At 39.6% G+C, this 12619-nt stretch overlaps 1 protein-coding gene across 2 annotated transcripts in view; it reads right to left on the bottom strand.

Moving 5' to 3' along the window:
• ATP2A2 (ATPase sarcoplasmic/endoplasmic reticulum Ca2+ transporting 2) overlaps positions 1 to 12619 on the bottom strand; it is a 44341-nt gene that overhangs the window by 25530 nt on the left and 6192 nt on the right. For both annotated transcript variants that reach the window (XM_042034810.1, XM_042034811.1), the window contains exons 4-5: positions 10150 to 10254; positions 6484 to 6622 (exon numbers count right to left, since the gene is read on the bottom strand). In XM_042034810.1, coding sequence (XP_041890744.1) covers positions 6484 to 6622; positions 10150 to 10254 — 244 coding nt within the window. The remainder of the gene's footprint in view (positions 1 to 6483; positions 6623 to 10149; positions 10255 to 12619) is intronic.

The raw sequence follows: 12619 nt of genomic DNA, 5'->3' as shown, positions 1-12619 counted from the left end.
AACAGTTTGTGAACACAAACAGCTCCTGAAACTGAGTAAAAGCATCCCCAAACCAATTGCCATAAGCCACCAAATGGAGAGAGGAAAAAAAGTGTCTTAATATATTAACATTCATTGTTGACAAGTTCATGTATTTTGGTTTTTAAGACACTATGGTCTTTCTCCTGCTTTATTAGGACGCTCTAATTTTAGCAGGCTAGAGTAGAAATACTATCAAGTTTAGAAGATATAATCTACCACACTGCTATTAGAACACCTGAGTGAAAATACACGGGGTTTTACCAGCCAAAGGAAAAGAAGTAAGTATTAATTCTTTTGCCAAAACACATGAAGTGTTAGCAACTGTTTTCTGGTCTAACATGACAGATTACTGGTACAGTTATTTAAACCACTTTTCCTAGTGAGGCATTTAGTCTCTTTAAGAGTCAGTTATTTCAGTCCCCTCTCTTACCCAAAAGTAAGTTTATACTCTAAATTAGAGGATACACCATTGTGAATATTTATTAATAAACTGAAGCAACTGAAGCTTCCTACATGAAGAATTGAAGAACTCAGTTTAAGAACTGAAATGAATAGATTCAATCAACAGAACTGAGTGTTTTCTGAGTGTTGAATTGAGTATTGCTGAGGACAGTAATACTTAAAGCTCACACCTGAACAGAATGGTTTGCTTTTATTTAGAGGTAGAGCTGCTCCAGCACAACTGGTTTTTGTATTAAACTTCCTTAACACAAGCTCAGCTTAGCTCCTCTTCTCCCCTTGTACACAGACAATCTCATCTTCTTATAGTGCTTGATTTCCTTCGACCATCAGAAACTTAATTTTTCTTCTGTAGTAACAGGTTTTAAGCATTTAATGCTTCCTGAACAGGGCATAATAAAATAGTACCAGAAATCAGAAGCTCTACAAAACAGGAACATAATTGAGTCCATCTACACTTTCATACAAGGCCAAGACTATCCAAGTGTCAAAATTAGAAGAGTGATTATGAACCATATTTTAAGTCTGAGTTTCCACTCCAAACCAGGAAGGTAAGATTTATTTTCCAATGAGACAGATTACACCAGCAAAGGTCCATCAGTTGTAACCACAGCAGTAAAACAGCACTTGCTTTCACTGACAAGGAGACAGAACAACACATTTAAGTTCATTCTTTCCATCAGACAACTTGCATAAAACAGCCTCTATCATCCACCTTCTGCATTCTAGGCAGACCAAAAATATCCACCGAGCTTACTGTGCAGTGTATGCAAAGTGTGAGTATCCTAACCCAGGAACTGTTAAAGGTAGAGGTTAAAAAAAAAAAAAGTGAACAACACATATGTATTATATTGTTATCAAGAAAAGCCAAAAGGACAGAAAAAGCTTCGCTTTCTGGGAGCAAAATATCTCCAGGTCAAAACTGAGGGTTGAGAAAAATGGAGATACTGTGTTAAACAGTATGTAAGACTCAAATTTTTCTGAATTTGTTTCTTTATATTCTCTAAACACATACTTGTGTCATTCTCTCTGAAGAGGGCACCAGAACATTGGATAAGATTTGCTGATGGACAGGGACACAGCTTGTAAGCCTGCACTCATTTCTAAACCAAATTTGTCTAGTTTTAGCTTTTAATTAGTGGATCTATTTATACCACTGCCTAGTAGATGGCAAACTCTTGTGATCAGCCTATAAAAATACCTAATAGCAGAAAGAACAGACTGGTAAGTTAAGCCTCAAGGCAAGTCAGGTAGAGAACAACATCATCTTCACACCAAAGCTGAAGTCCTGTTTCCAAGTTATGCTGCATTTGGGTAACAGAAGAACCAAGAGTCAGAATTCTGGAAGTGAAGCAAAGCTCCAAATGCAAGCTTTCTTTAGCCTTAAAAAAAAAAAGCTTCCTTTGTTAGGGTGATACAGTAATAACAGAACATTATCCTGATGTTCAAGCTTTTTGTTCAGTACTATTTGTGCTTATAATAAAACCCACTCAGTATCAGTTCTGTCAGAGTACAGAATATCAGAATATGTTCTCAATTTTCAAGCAACTAAACCAGAATTAGTTTCACTATTTTTACCAAACAGTTTAGTAACTCAGAAGGAAAATGCTACCAGAATTGGGGTAAAAATTGTAAAAAATATGTTTTGGGTAAAATGGGTAAAAAATATGTTTTGCAATATTTCAAATGTGTGTTAAAAGTGACACAAGTTGAGGCTGTGCCCTGAGTTGAACCTCAAATGACGCCAGATGCCAGTGAAGTATGGAACAGAGTTTGGACTGTGTCTGGTTATCCCCAAGCTGCCTCTGATGTGTTGGCCAAAACATTCACTGAAGCTCACAGATTTATGCCCTACTCGTACATGTATTTATCAACCACTGATCTTACTTTCCTGTCTTTTTTGGTTCAAAAGTAGTACTTTAGGAAAAAAAGCAAAATACATGCTTTAAGACTCAAACCCAACAGTTTGCACCCAGTAAGGAAACACCCACCACAACATTTGCAGTCAATTCTTTTTCCCTATCAAGAGAAGCTCTCAGCAGTTTGCTTTAAGACAGCCTCCAGCAGGTCTCTGTTCTGGCCTTAAGCCTTCCTCCATCCTTTTCCTTGTTTTTTTCAATCTCAATACTTTCCCAGAAAAAGTAAACCTGCATGTCTAGCACTGAGCCTGAAAATCAATCCTAGTTATTAGAAAAGTAACACAGGCACAAGGACCCAGATGTTCTGGAGTAAGATCTGCAACATCCATGTTTTTCAGTTGTACTACCAGGGAGAACCTGGAGCTCCTCACAACCACATGGGACTTTGATGTAACTCACCTCAAGAATCTTCCTTCCTGACCTTCTTCATCCCAAAATTTATCTTTCTTTTATTATAAGGCACCCAAGAGTCCTGAAGTGCTCTGCAGTTGGAATTCAAAGCTTCAGAAAGCAGTTCTTGCCTACTCTGTGCCAGGTATAAAACCAAGTTTTCTGGAATATACACTAATTTAATAAGCAACAGCTTCTGGCAACTCTGTGTATATTTTTAACATGTTGAGTACTTACAGATACAGTAACAGATGACAAGAACCATCCTTCAGAAATTCAGGGAAAAGAGGAACTACTGTGCCTGTGCTTTGGTCACGTACTGACTGCAACTATTGAACTTTCATTTATTAAATTACAGAAACTCAGATACACTCTATCTACTCCAGAAAGTTTTAGACAGGAAAATACAGCAGAAGTGAACAAAGGTCATTTCTGTTCCCAAATGTGCTTCTATAAAAAAAAGGACATGATTTACAACCAGTTTATCCCAGTTTTTCAGGCTGAACTTGACACAAAACTTTTAAGTAGGGCCATGCTTTTTAAAATTTCTCTTTAAAATTTTAAAATTTCTCTTTAAAATAACCCAGCAAACAAAAACTAAACTAAACCAAAGTGTATCTAATCTAATAAGATTAGTTACAAGTTTAGAGTCTAGCCTCCAATTAACTCCAGCTTTTACAACAGCATGATAATCCATTTAAAGACAGGCAAACTGAAAAGCCATGTGAGGACAGCATCTGGATATTTGTCAGTTCATCAATTCTAAGAAAAACTCTGCAGCTTAGTAACCATCACACACTACAGCTCTGAGAACCATACCCACCACAGGTGTGCAAGCAAATTTAAGGCACACATCCCAAATCTGTGATCCCAACATCCCTAAGAGCTCCTGTTCATCGTACAGTATCTTTTCTACCATCTCTGCTGAAGTGAACATGGAAAGTCTTCCTAACAACATGCAGTTAAGAAATTCGTGCCTGCACGTATCAATAGCAATCTAACAATTCCTACGATAAAGTTATCTCTGTGTCAGACCCACACACAGCTATTTCAAATCTACAAAGCTGTTACAGCATTAAATACAACTATTTTGCAAGGGAAGACTTGTAAAAATTTGTTCAATATTGTTTATCAGCACAGGGGAGAAACCAATCACCTGGTTGTTTATGCCACTCAGTTGAAAGATATTTGCCTGGACACACAAATGTCATTGGCACTTGGCCAGGAATTCCATAGCCAGATATGCATCCCAGCATGAAGGGCTCTGTCACTTCCCTACATGGCCATCTTTTTGCAAACACCATGTCAAAGGCCATCGCAGTCCTCCTGCACTTGAGGCACCAGCATGCACAGAGTCTCTCTCACCTCCAGGTCTTGACACCAGCACTGGGACATGGTGCATTTATTGGCTCTTCTCTACTTGCTCTGCGGCTTTTTTCCATTTGATTACAATTAAAACTTCTGCATTGTCTAGCTACAAGAATTTATTATTTCAGTATCAGAAGCTGTGTTACACTGAAGCACTTATTTCTCTATTAAACATCCACATGACTTACAATCAACTGCAGCTTCGAGAGGGTAATTGAAGTGCATTGTTTGACCCACCAGTTCAAGTGAGTATTTTACCCAGAAAAGCTTCTGCAGTCCAACAAGCCAGACCACCTGTCTTAAAGGACAGCCACAAAACTTGGATGTTTTTTGGGTTTCTACATGAGCATACTTGCTTAAACTTGTCCTTATTTAAAAAAAAAGAAAACCAATTCTACGTGTGCTGGACTATCAGTCATTGTTCTACAGGCAGATTTTAAAATAATGCAATAGTAACCCTATGATAAAGAGGAGACTATGCTTGTTAAAGGCAGCCTGGTGTCACAGGCACATTGGTTATTCCCAATTCGTTTTTCTCCCTCAGACACAGGCCTTTTAAACACAGTAATTGATTTTATTGGTACTGACAATATACAGCAGGTAAGTAAAAGCCTACACATCCCCCAGATGTTCTCATACAGAATAAAGGCAAAGCTAAATTTGAAGATGAAAACACAATCTGTACCTCTTCTGAAACGGCAATGAATCAAGTAGAAAGTGCTCTGTGCTCTAGATACCTGGCAGAGCATCAAAATCCAGCGCTTCTCCTCAGTGATACCCCAAACCAGTGCAAAACACACAGTCATCAGCTCACAATTTTACCAATACTGCCTTAAATTACCAAAAAACACAACCCAAGTGTATCCCCATGATGAAAACTCCTTCCAAAACTACCATTCCATTGCTGACATTTAAAAACAGGATAAGGATTTGGCCAAGACATCTACTGCAGAGTCTGTAATTGATACAGTTCTGTTTGCCTCAAAAGGACACATCAAACACAGCAGAAACACCCCCCTCCCTTGCAGAGCACACAGCTCTGGCCATGCAGAGCAGGAGCAGTGAGGCTCAGTAAGTGATAAAGCATCACAGTTCACCCTCTGTTTCTGCTATCATCACTTTGGATTTGGATGTGTAGCTGAATCATCCTGTGCACAGAACAGGGCCTTGAGACAGGGCTCAGCCAATGTTAAAGTTTCTCAAGAAATGAAAGCTGGGCAGGCAGCCAACACCAACTTCATTCTGAGTGCACATTCTCTTTGCCTGCTAATTAAAACAGGAGGATAGTCAAGTTTAAGGGTATATATTTATCTCCTCTTGAGACAGCTGCCACCTCTAAAATCAACGTGACACTAGTGCAAAGTAAGTTTGATGTACACCCTGAATTGTTCCCAAAGGAACAATCACTCAGTTAACAGTTGATAATGACCTACAAAATCTGAGCATGCAACATTCCTGACACTGAGCAAAAGCCACCTAGTTTTATCTGGGAAGGAACAGTCAAGCCCAGTTTAGAGAAAAAGTTATTACTATGGCATTATTGCCAAAATGATGGAGTTTTAGCTCAAAGTATATAACCCTTCTATTTTTGCACTCCTTCCAAACAAAGATACGCCTTTTAGAGGAAAACTAGGATATTAGAAAGCTCTATGCAAAAGTCCAGTCTTTTAAGACTGGCACTTCAAAAGCTTACCCAGGAGTAACAGGGAGCTCTACTCTGCATAGCTTATGTTTTTGAGATCTATGCAGCAAATTGTCAAAAGAAGCAATAAAGAATTATGGAAGATGAGAAAGCAGCGAAGTCACGTGCCAGTCATACTTGCTGAGAGGACAGAAGACATTTGTGAAAAGAAGTTCAAAGGCACTGCTACTACAAGTCTAAGAGCTGGAGGAACACATTCAGATGAAATAACAGAGCGTGACCAAAAAAATCTCTGCGCTCCCAAACCCAAGGAAACTGAAGACATTTAAAAACCAGGAACAAACATCTATTTTGTGATGAAAAACCAGATGAGTTTTAAGACACTCTGAAAGCAGACATTAGAAAACAAAATTTTAAATTCGTGACAAGTGTTAAAATCACAACTCCAATTAAAATGCTCTGCTTTTAGACCTACCAATTAAACTAAGTGGCAATTTGAAAAACAATCCCCTCCGTAGAAATGCACATTTAAGGTAATTACAGATGAACAGGAACAAGATTGTTCTTAAGTGAAGCATATACTTAGGAGTCTTTGAAAACTCCCCCCAGGGCCTCAAATCATTAAGACAAAGCCCCACAACAATTTTACATTAATATGCTAATGCATGTATAAGTGGGTCTTACCTGCCACTTCCACAATATCACCTGGGACAATGTCTCTTGCTTTAATCCTCTGGACACTTTTTCGGTCTTGTCGATACACTTTACCCATTTCTGGTTCATACTCTTTAAGAGCTTCAATAGCATTTTCAGCATTTCTTTCCTAAAGGACAGCAAAAATGAGTAATTCTGAAAGCCCTCAAGGAAAAATAAGCCAGTCAGATCCGATTTTTCAAAAGCATTATCATATGAGTGCTGCCAACTCAGCTCTGCTGTGTTTCTTCATACAGAACATTTTGTGTCCCCTCCCCTTACGAGGTTGATGACTGGAAATCATTAGAGTGTACTTCAGGTGTTTGGAGGCCTTTAGAACACAGAAATTGTTTAAATAACCCTCGCAGCATTTTCCAACAAGAATATCCACTGTGTTGTTGCAGGGAGGCCACACAAAGAGTTCCATGTCACATATGGATGCTTTTTGACCTTAAGAAAAGCACTAAGCAGAATTAAGAATCATGAATGTAGGTTTTGGCTGTACTTTGGCTGGAGCAGCTTACACTCAGCCTGGAGTGGACTAGCACTGCTGAATTTCGTTTACTGACATAAATCAAGGATCAAGTTATGATGAAGCCAACTTACTACTACTTGTTTCAGCAAATCAAGTCATGCTGAAGTGAAATTAAAGCATACACTAGAAACTTCCCCAGAATCTCTAAACAATTTACAAACTTGGATGAATCTCCACATATGAAAACCTTTTGATTTCCACTAAAACAACAGCTTTCCCGTCTCAGCTGCAGTCCTCTCACTAAGCACTGGCAGAGACTGGTATCAGTGTTGTGATGCCACCTGGATAAAGAACAACTGTAGAAACCAGCAGCTTATCAGTGCTCCTTCTCCAGCTCTTGGAGAAGGAACTTATTTTCCATTTCCCTGCCTATTGACAAGAACAAACGTCATCTAGCCCTGATAATTATAGATAATGGTAGAGTGCACATAGTTTCTAGAACATCTGCCCTTCAAATATACATCAGGCTTTCCAGATAATAAAAAATTCCTCCTGCATGTCAAAGCATAAACAAAACCATCAGAAATTCAAATGTTGAGGAACTCAGCAGTTCCATGTAACAGTGCAGCTGAAAAGTGAGCTTTTTAAAAATTACCAAAACTACCTTGAGGAACTAAAATTTAAATGGCACAGCTCAGGGTCTGGCAGTGCAGATACCAGCACAAACCCATAAAGCTTTAAGTAATACCAGCCTCATACTCCACCAGGTAAATTAATTCTGCTCCTCAGCACTGTTAACACCAATACTACTTTTCTATGGACTAACTATGAGCCACTGTGAGGCAAAACCTTAAAGTCCCACAAAAGGAAGGTTACTTCAACAGAATCTCTCCTTCAAAAAGGAGAAGTAAAAATTCAGCATGATAACCCAGGTGGCCAAGAAGGCCAACGGCACCTGGCTTGTAGCAGAAATAGTGTAGCCAGTAAGATCAGAGCAGCACCCATCCCCTGTGCTGGGCATTGCTGAGGCACCTCCAGTTCTGGGGGCAGTTTTGGGCCCCTCATGACAAGAAGGACATGGAGGGGCTGGAGCATGACCAGGAAAGGGAACAGAGCTGGAGAAGGGTCTGGAGCACCAGGAGCACCTGAGGGAGCTGGGGGTGGGGGGGGGAGGGGAGGCTCAGCCTGGAAAAAAGGAGGCTCAGGGAGGACCTTGTGACTCTCTAGAAAAAGAAAAGAATAAACACCCAAGTTGCACCAGGGTAGATTTAGAATGGATATTAGCAATAATTTCTGCACAGAAATGGTTGTGAAGCATCCAAACAGGCTGCTCAGGAAAGTGGATGAATCACCATGCCTGCAGGTATCTAAAAGATGTACATGTGGCCCTCAGAGACATGGTTTCTTGGTGGCCTTGCCAGTGCTGGGTAAATGGTGTGACTTGATCTTAAAGATCATTTCCACCCTCAACAAAGTCTGTGATTCAGCTCATTCAGCCAGCTCAGCGTGCTAGACTGAGTCTTTTTGCTCCCAGTTTGCCTGAAGTTATGGTAGCCAGACTATCCTGCAGGCACTGAAGCACTGGCAGGTGGCTCCTGGGGAAAAGTGCACGTGAGAGGAAAGGTTGAGAGCGGCAGAGCCGTGGCCGTGACTCAGTGCTCACATCTGGTACCTGTAGGAACAGATACATTTATGGGTGGAGACTGTGTACTGTGACTGATTTTCCATGCCCATTAGAACAAAGGAATGAGTCACTTCATCTGTGCAGCAACTCTGTTTCACAATGAAGTTCCATGCATGTAGAAATACACAGAGGTATATTCTTTGCATACTATCACATCTGAAAAAAAAAACCCTGATTATTTCCTACAACAGGGAAACAACTACACAAGAAAAATCCTCAAACTATACAGACAGCTTTACCTTCCATTTCATGCTTAAAATTAGTACCTGCAGAACTGCAACTCAAGAGTTTCAAGTTAAGCATTAACTCTTGCACAATTACTTTATGGAGACTTGAATATAAAATGTCATTTCAGGGGGCAATGCTGTCACCCCTTGACCAACGTCTCTTCCCTCCACACCTGCTCCAGCAGGTTGACCAGCAAGCTGGGTACTGCTAAAAACTGAGTTTTGAGGAATACTCTTCAGCTAGCTCACATGGGATAGCACAAAGCAGAGCACAGGAATGTGCAGCAATGCCACTCAAGGCCACTTCTTCCAGCATACAGGGCTCTCTCTAATGTGTTTTAACCTCTTAACAGGGCTCCTCCTCTTAATTTTTGTTATTTTGACCAGTTTGGTATTTTTTTTTTAAGCATGATGTCTCACACACTAAGAGAACAAGTAATTAAGTCAAGTTAGCACCTTCCCTTAAAAAAAACCCCAACAAAACCAACCAATCATACAAAGAACTGGAATTACCATAAAAATCCCAGGGTATTTTTTATCTGCAGAAAAAAACCCTCTAACAAAACATCCACTGCCTAAAGTGATCAAATTAGCAAACTAAAGTGATATGAACATTTTTGTTTTGGCATCTCATGAAGTGTTATTTTATGTTATGATATTACTGTCCACATGATTTATAAAAAAGCATCAAATTAATGTCACAGCTGACAGTATAGGAAAAGTTTCATGGTATTTAGATGTTTTCAGAAGAAACTTGTGCCTTTGACAGACATGCAGTCTTTGGATGTACACTTAATAGTGATTGAACAGGGAGAATTAATACTGTATTAATAATTTACTAAAACACAACAGTTGTCTCACGAGGAAACAGACAAGAAACAAGATTACAAGTGCTCCATCCTTTGTTCCTTAGCTGGGAAAAAAACCCAAGCAAACCAATCCAATTGTTCTTAGCTTTGCAAGGCCTGATTTATTGCCTGAATTCAGGTCTTTATTCTGGCCTGTCTTGTTCGTGTGTTCAGCAGTGTGTGGCCAAACACACTGATGGGCATTTTGCCTCTCTGGCAACACTTCTGAAGCTTTCATTTTACCTTTAAGTCAACACTTTCTGTTGAGACGCTTTATGGTTTGCTGACTCTCAGGAATCCAAAGTTAGCAGCACATCCTACTTGCTGTGTAAGAACACCCGACACTACAGGGTACAGTGCTTCCTCTTAAACGATAAAACCCCCAAACATTTGTGATTTGATGCTGTAAAAATCTCTGCATACCTGCCACACTCCCACAATTGCATTGGCTACTAATATAAGTAAGATTACAAAAGGCTCTACAAATGCTGTGATTGTTTCTTCACCTTCTTCAAACCAGGCCAGGACCTGCAAGAGAAACACAGCGATTTAAATTACTGATTTACACAGACACCTTGCAAACTTTATGCCTGCTAAATTTCAACTGCTCAGACTTCAGCAGTTTTGGAAACCCCTCAATCTACCAAGTCTGTAGTTTTGTAATTCATGAATGAATTGGCAAAACGCAATGGAAAAGGAGAAAAAGAATCTTTACTAAAGTAGTACAAAGTTCATTTTAGAGGCCGCTCTTCTTCTAAAGGAGTAAGCTATTTATCTGGGAAACAATTGCTACTGTCGCTTCAGAAATGAAAGCAGAAGTTGTGACAACATTATGACAATGAAAAATAATTATTTCATTATGGTATAAAACAGGACACAGACAGATTAGTTTGACTACTTAAAACACAAACTTTGCCAGAATCTGAATTTTAAGCAAGTTAATTGCTCTTTACCGGTAACTTAGCCACACAAATGAAAACAGCTTTACAACAGCTTCTTTCATATCTATAGTGAGTAGATATGAAAAATAAGCATCTACTTATTTAAATACAAGTAGTGTCTTATTGAAACATCTAAGTAAATGGCATAGTTATATCTGAAGCTGGATTCTGAACCAAGCAGCTGATAAAACTCAAAATTGGATTTTAAAAGGTAAATTAAACTTGAGGACTTGCATAAAAGGCTCCACATAGATTTTAATTCATTTGTTTCAAAAGTGCACTCCAGTTTTAGGCATCTGTCATTCACTTGACTTGAATGTGTCAGGGCCTCTGCAGAGTGCTGGAGTCACTGATGAAAAGTCAAGTTAAAGTTAACATGACCAGAGAGGAAGAGAGTTTTCATCAACATGTTGAGCAACAGGAAGCCTGGAAAGTGACAGTAAATAGGAACAACGTGTTGAGATAATTAGGGCTGGTAGTCAGGCAACAGCACTCTGAATCACTAGAAGACTGCAGCAAGCAAACTGTTACTAAAGCAAGACCATGATTCCACCAACATGCTGCTCCGAGCTATTGCTCAGTTGTGAGACACTCCAGGATGTCAAAAGGAAGGAGCAGCAGCATGAAAGCCTCAAGCAGAAAACAGACTGTCAAGCAAATCCAATGCAACAACAAATCTTTATTATGAAGGGATAAACTTGTAAGATCCAGGTTGTGATTAATACTACTGCAACATCCCAACTGGCAACACAACATTTTGAGGGTCTGTGTAATTCCTGTGCAGAACAGATTTAGTCAGGATCTCTCCACACCTCGGTGTTTCTTCCCTCCTACCACGCCATTGCTCTCCAATCCCCAGAACCCCTCCTGGCATTTGACCTGCTGGGGCAGTGGGACAGGCCCCACTGTCTGTGCTCACTCCACACACATCCCTGTGCCATGGGCAGCCTCCCCTCTGCACCAGCACTGCTGCTGCCCATGGAGCTATAGGAGAGACCGACGGTGCATTTTCAGCTCTCTCAGCGTACACACGGTCACACGCTGCCATCAGAAAAGCTCTTTAGGAACTGTTTCTTCCTTCCCTTTCTTTATTGGAATTCTGTAGAGCCCAATTTGCTTCCAAACAAAGCAAATAAAATTCAATTATTTTGTGATGTGCTTATCTGAGCAGGCACCTACAAGGTTAACTAGAATAAAACATCTGCTTTACACAACGTTAAACCAGAATCTTTTCCGATTTAAGACCATGTGTGTTGTAAAATAACATTGAGACAGGCTGTAACTCCAGAGGTAAGGAAAGTAGCTACAAGGACAGCAAGATCCAAGTATGTCAAGGAGAGCCAAAATTAAGTTTTCAAGGGATCTTTTCTTTCAATAAGCCATTATTTCAAAAACAGCAGATGAACTCAAATTAGAGATCCTGAGAGTATAGTCTGATGGTTTAAGTCTTCACTGCTGTTTTTTTGGTGAAATTATCAATCTGTTACAAGACTAAAATGAAGTATCTAGTTAACCCTGGAAGCCAGCAATATACAGCTCTCCCTCCAGAAGTTTCTACACAATTACTACCAGTGGAACAATCCAAGCTTTAGTTCTAGAACAATTTAGTAAATGTAGACATAAAATAACCAGATACATAGTGAGTTCTTGGTTTTCCTATAGCAGACTACAGCTATATTAACTCTCCATTTAGAATATTTGTGATACACAACACATTCCGTAACAGATCAGGTTTATTATTTGATAGTAGCCTGAAGTAAGAAACAAAACAAATGCAAGAAAAACATAGAGGAAGTAGAACAAGCAATAACAAGTATTCAACACTGCATTTTTAGTAACAACAGACCATATGCTGGGGCCTGGTAAAGACTAGACAGTTCTTGTCCAAGTCACAGAGTCCTTGTCAGAAAGTTTCCACTAGCACACTTTTAAGACCCTGGAGAGGTTTACAG

This window comes from Corvus kubaryi, unplaced genomic scaffold (genome assembly GCF_017639235.1).
Source record: "Corvus kubaryi isolate FWS band 111438036 unplaced genomic scaffold, C.kubaryi_AGA036_p1.0 37382, whole genome shotgun sequence".
In the NCBI taxonomy this organism is placed as follows: domain Eukaryota; kingdom Metazoa; phylum Chordata; class Aves; order Passeriformes; family Corvidae; genus Corvus; species Corvus kubaryi.
Note: the sequence above shows the minus strand (reverse complement) of the source record. Positions and strands in the feature narration are given on the sequence as shown.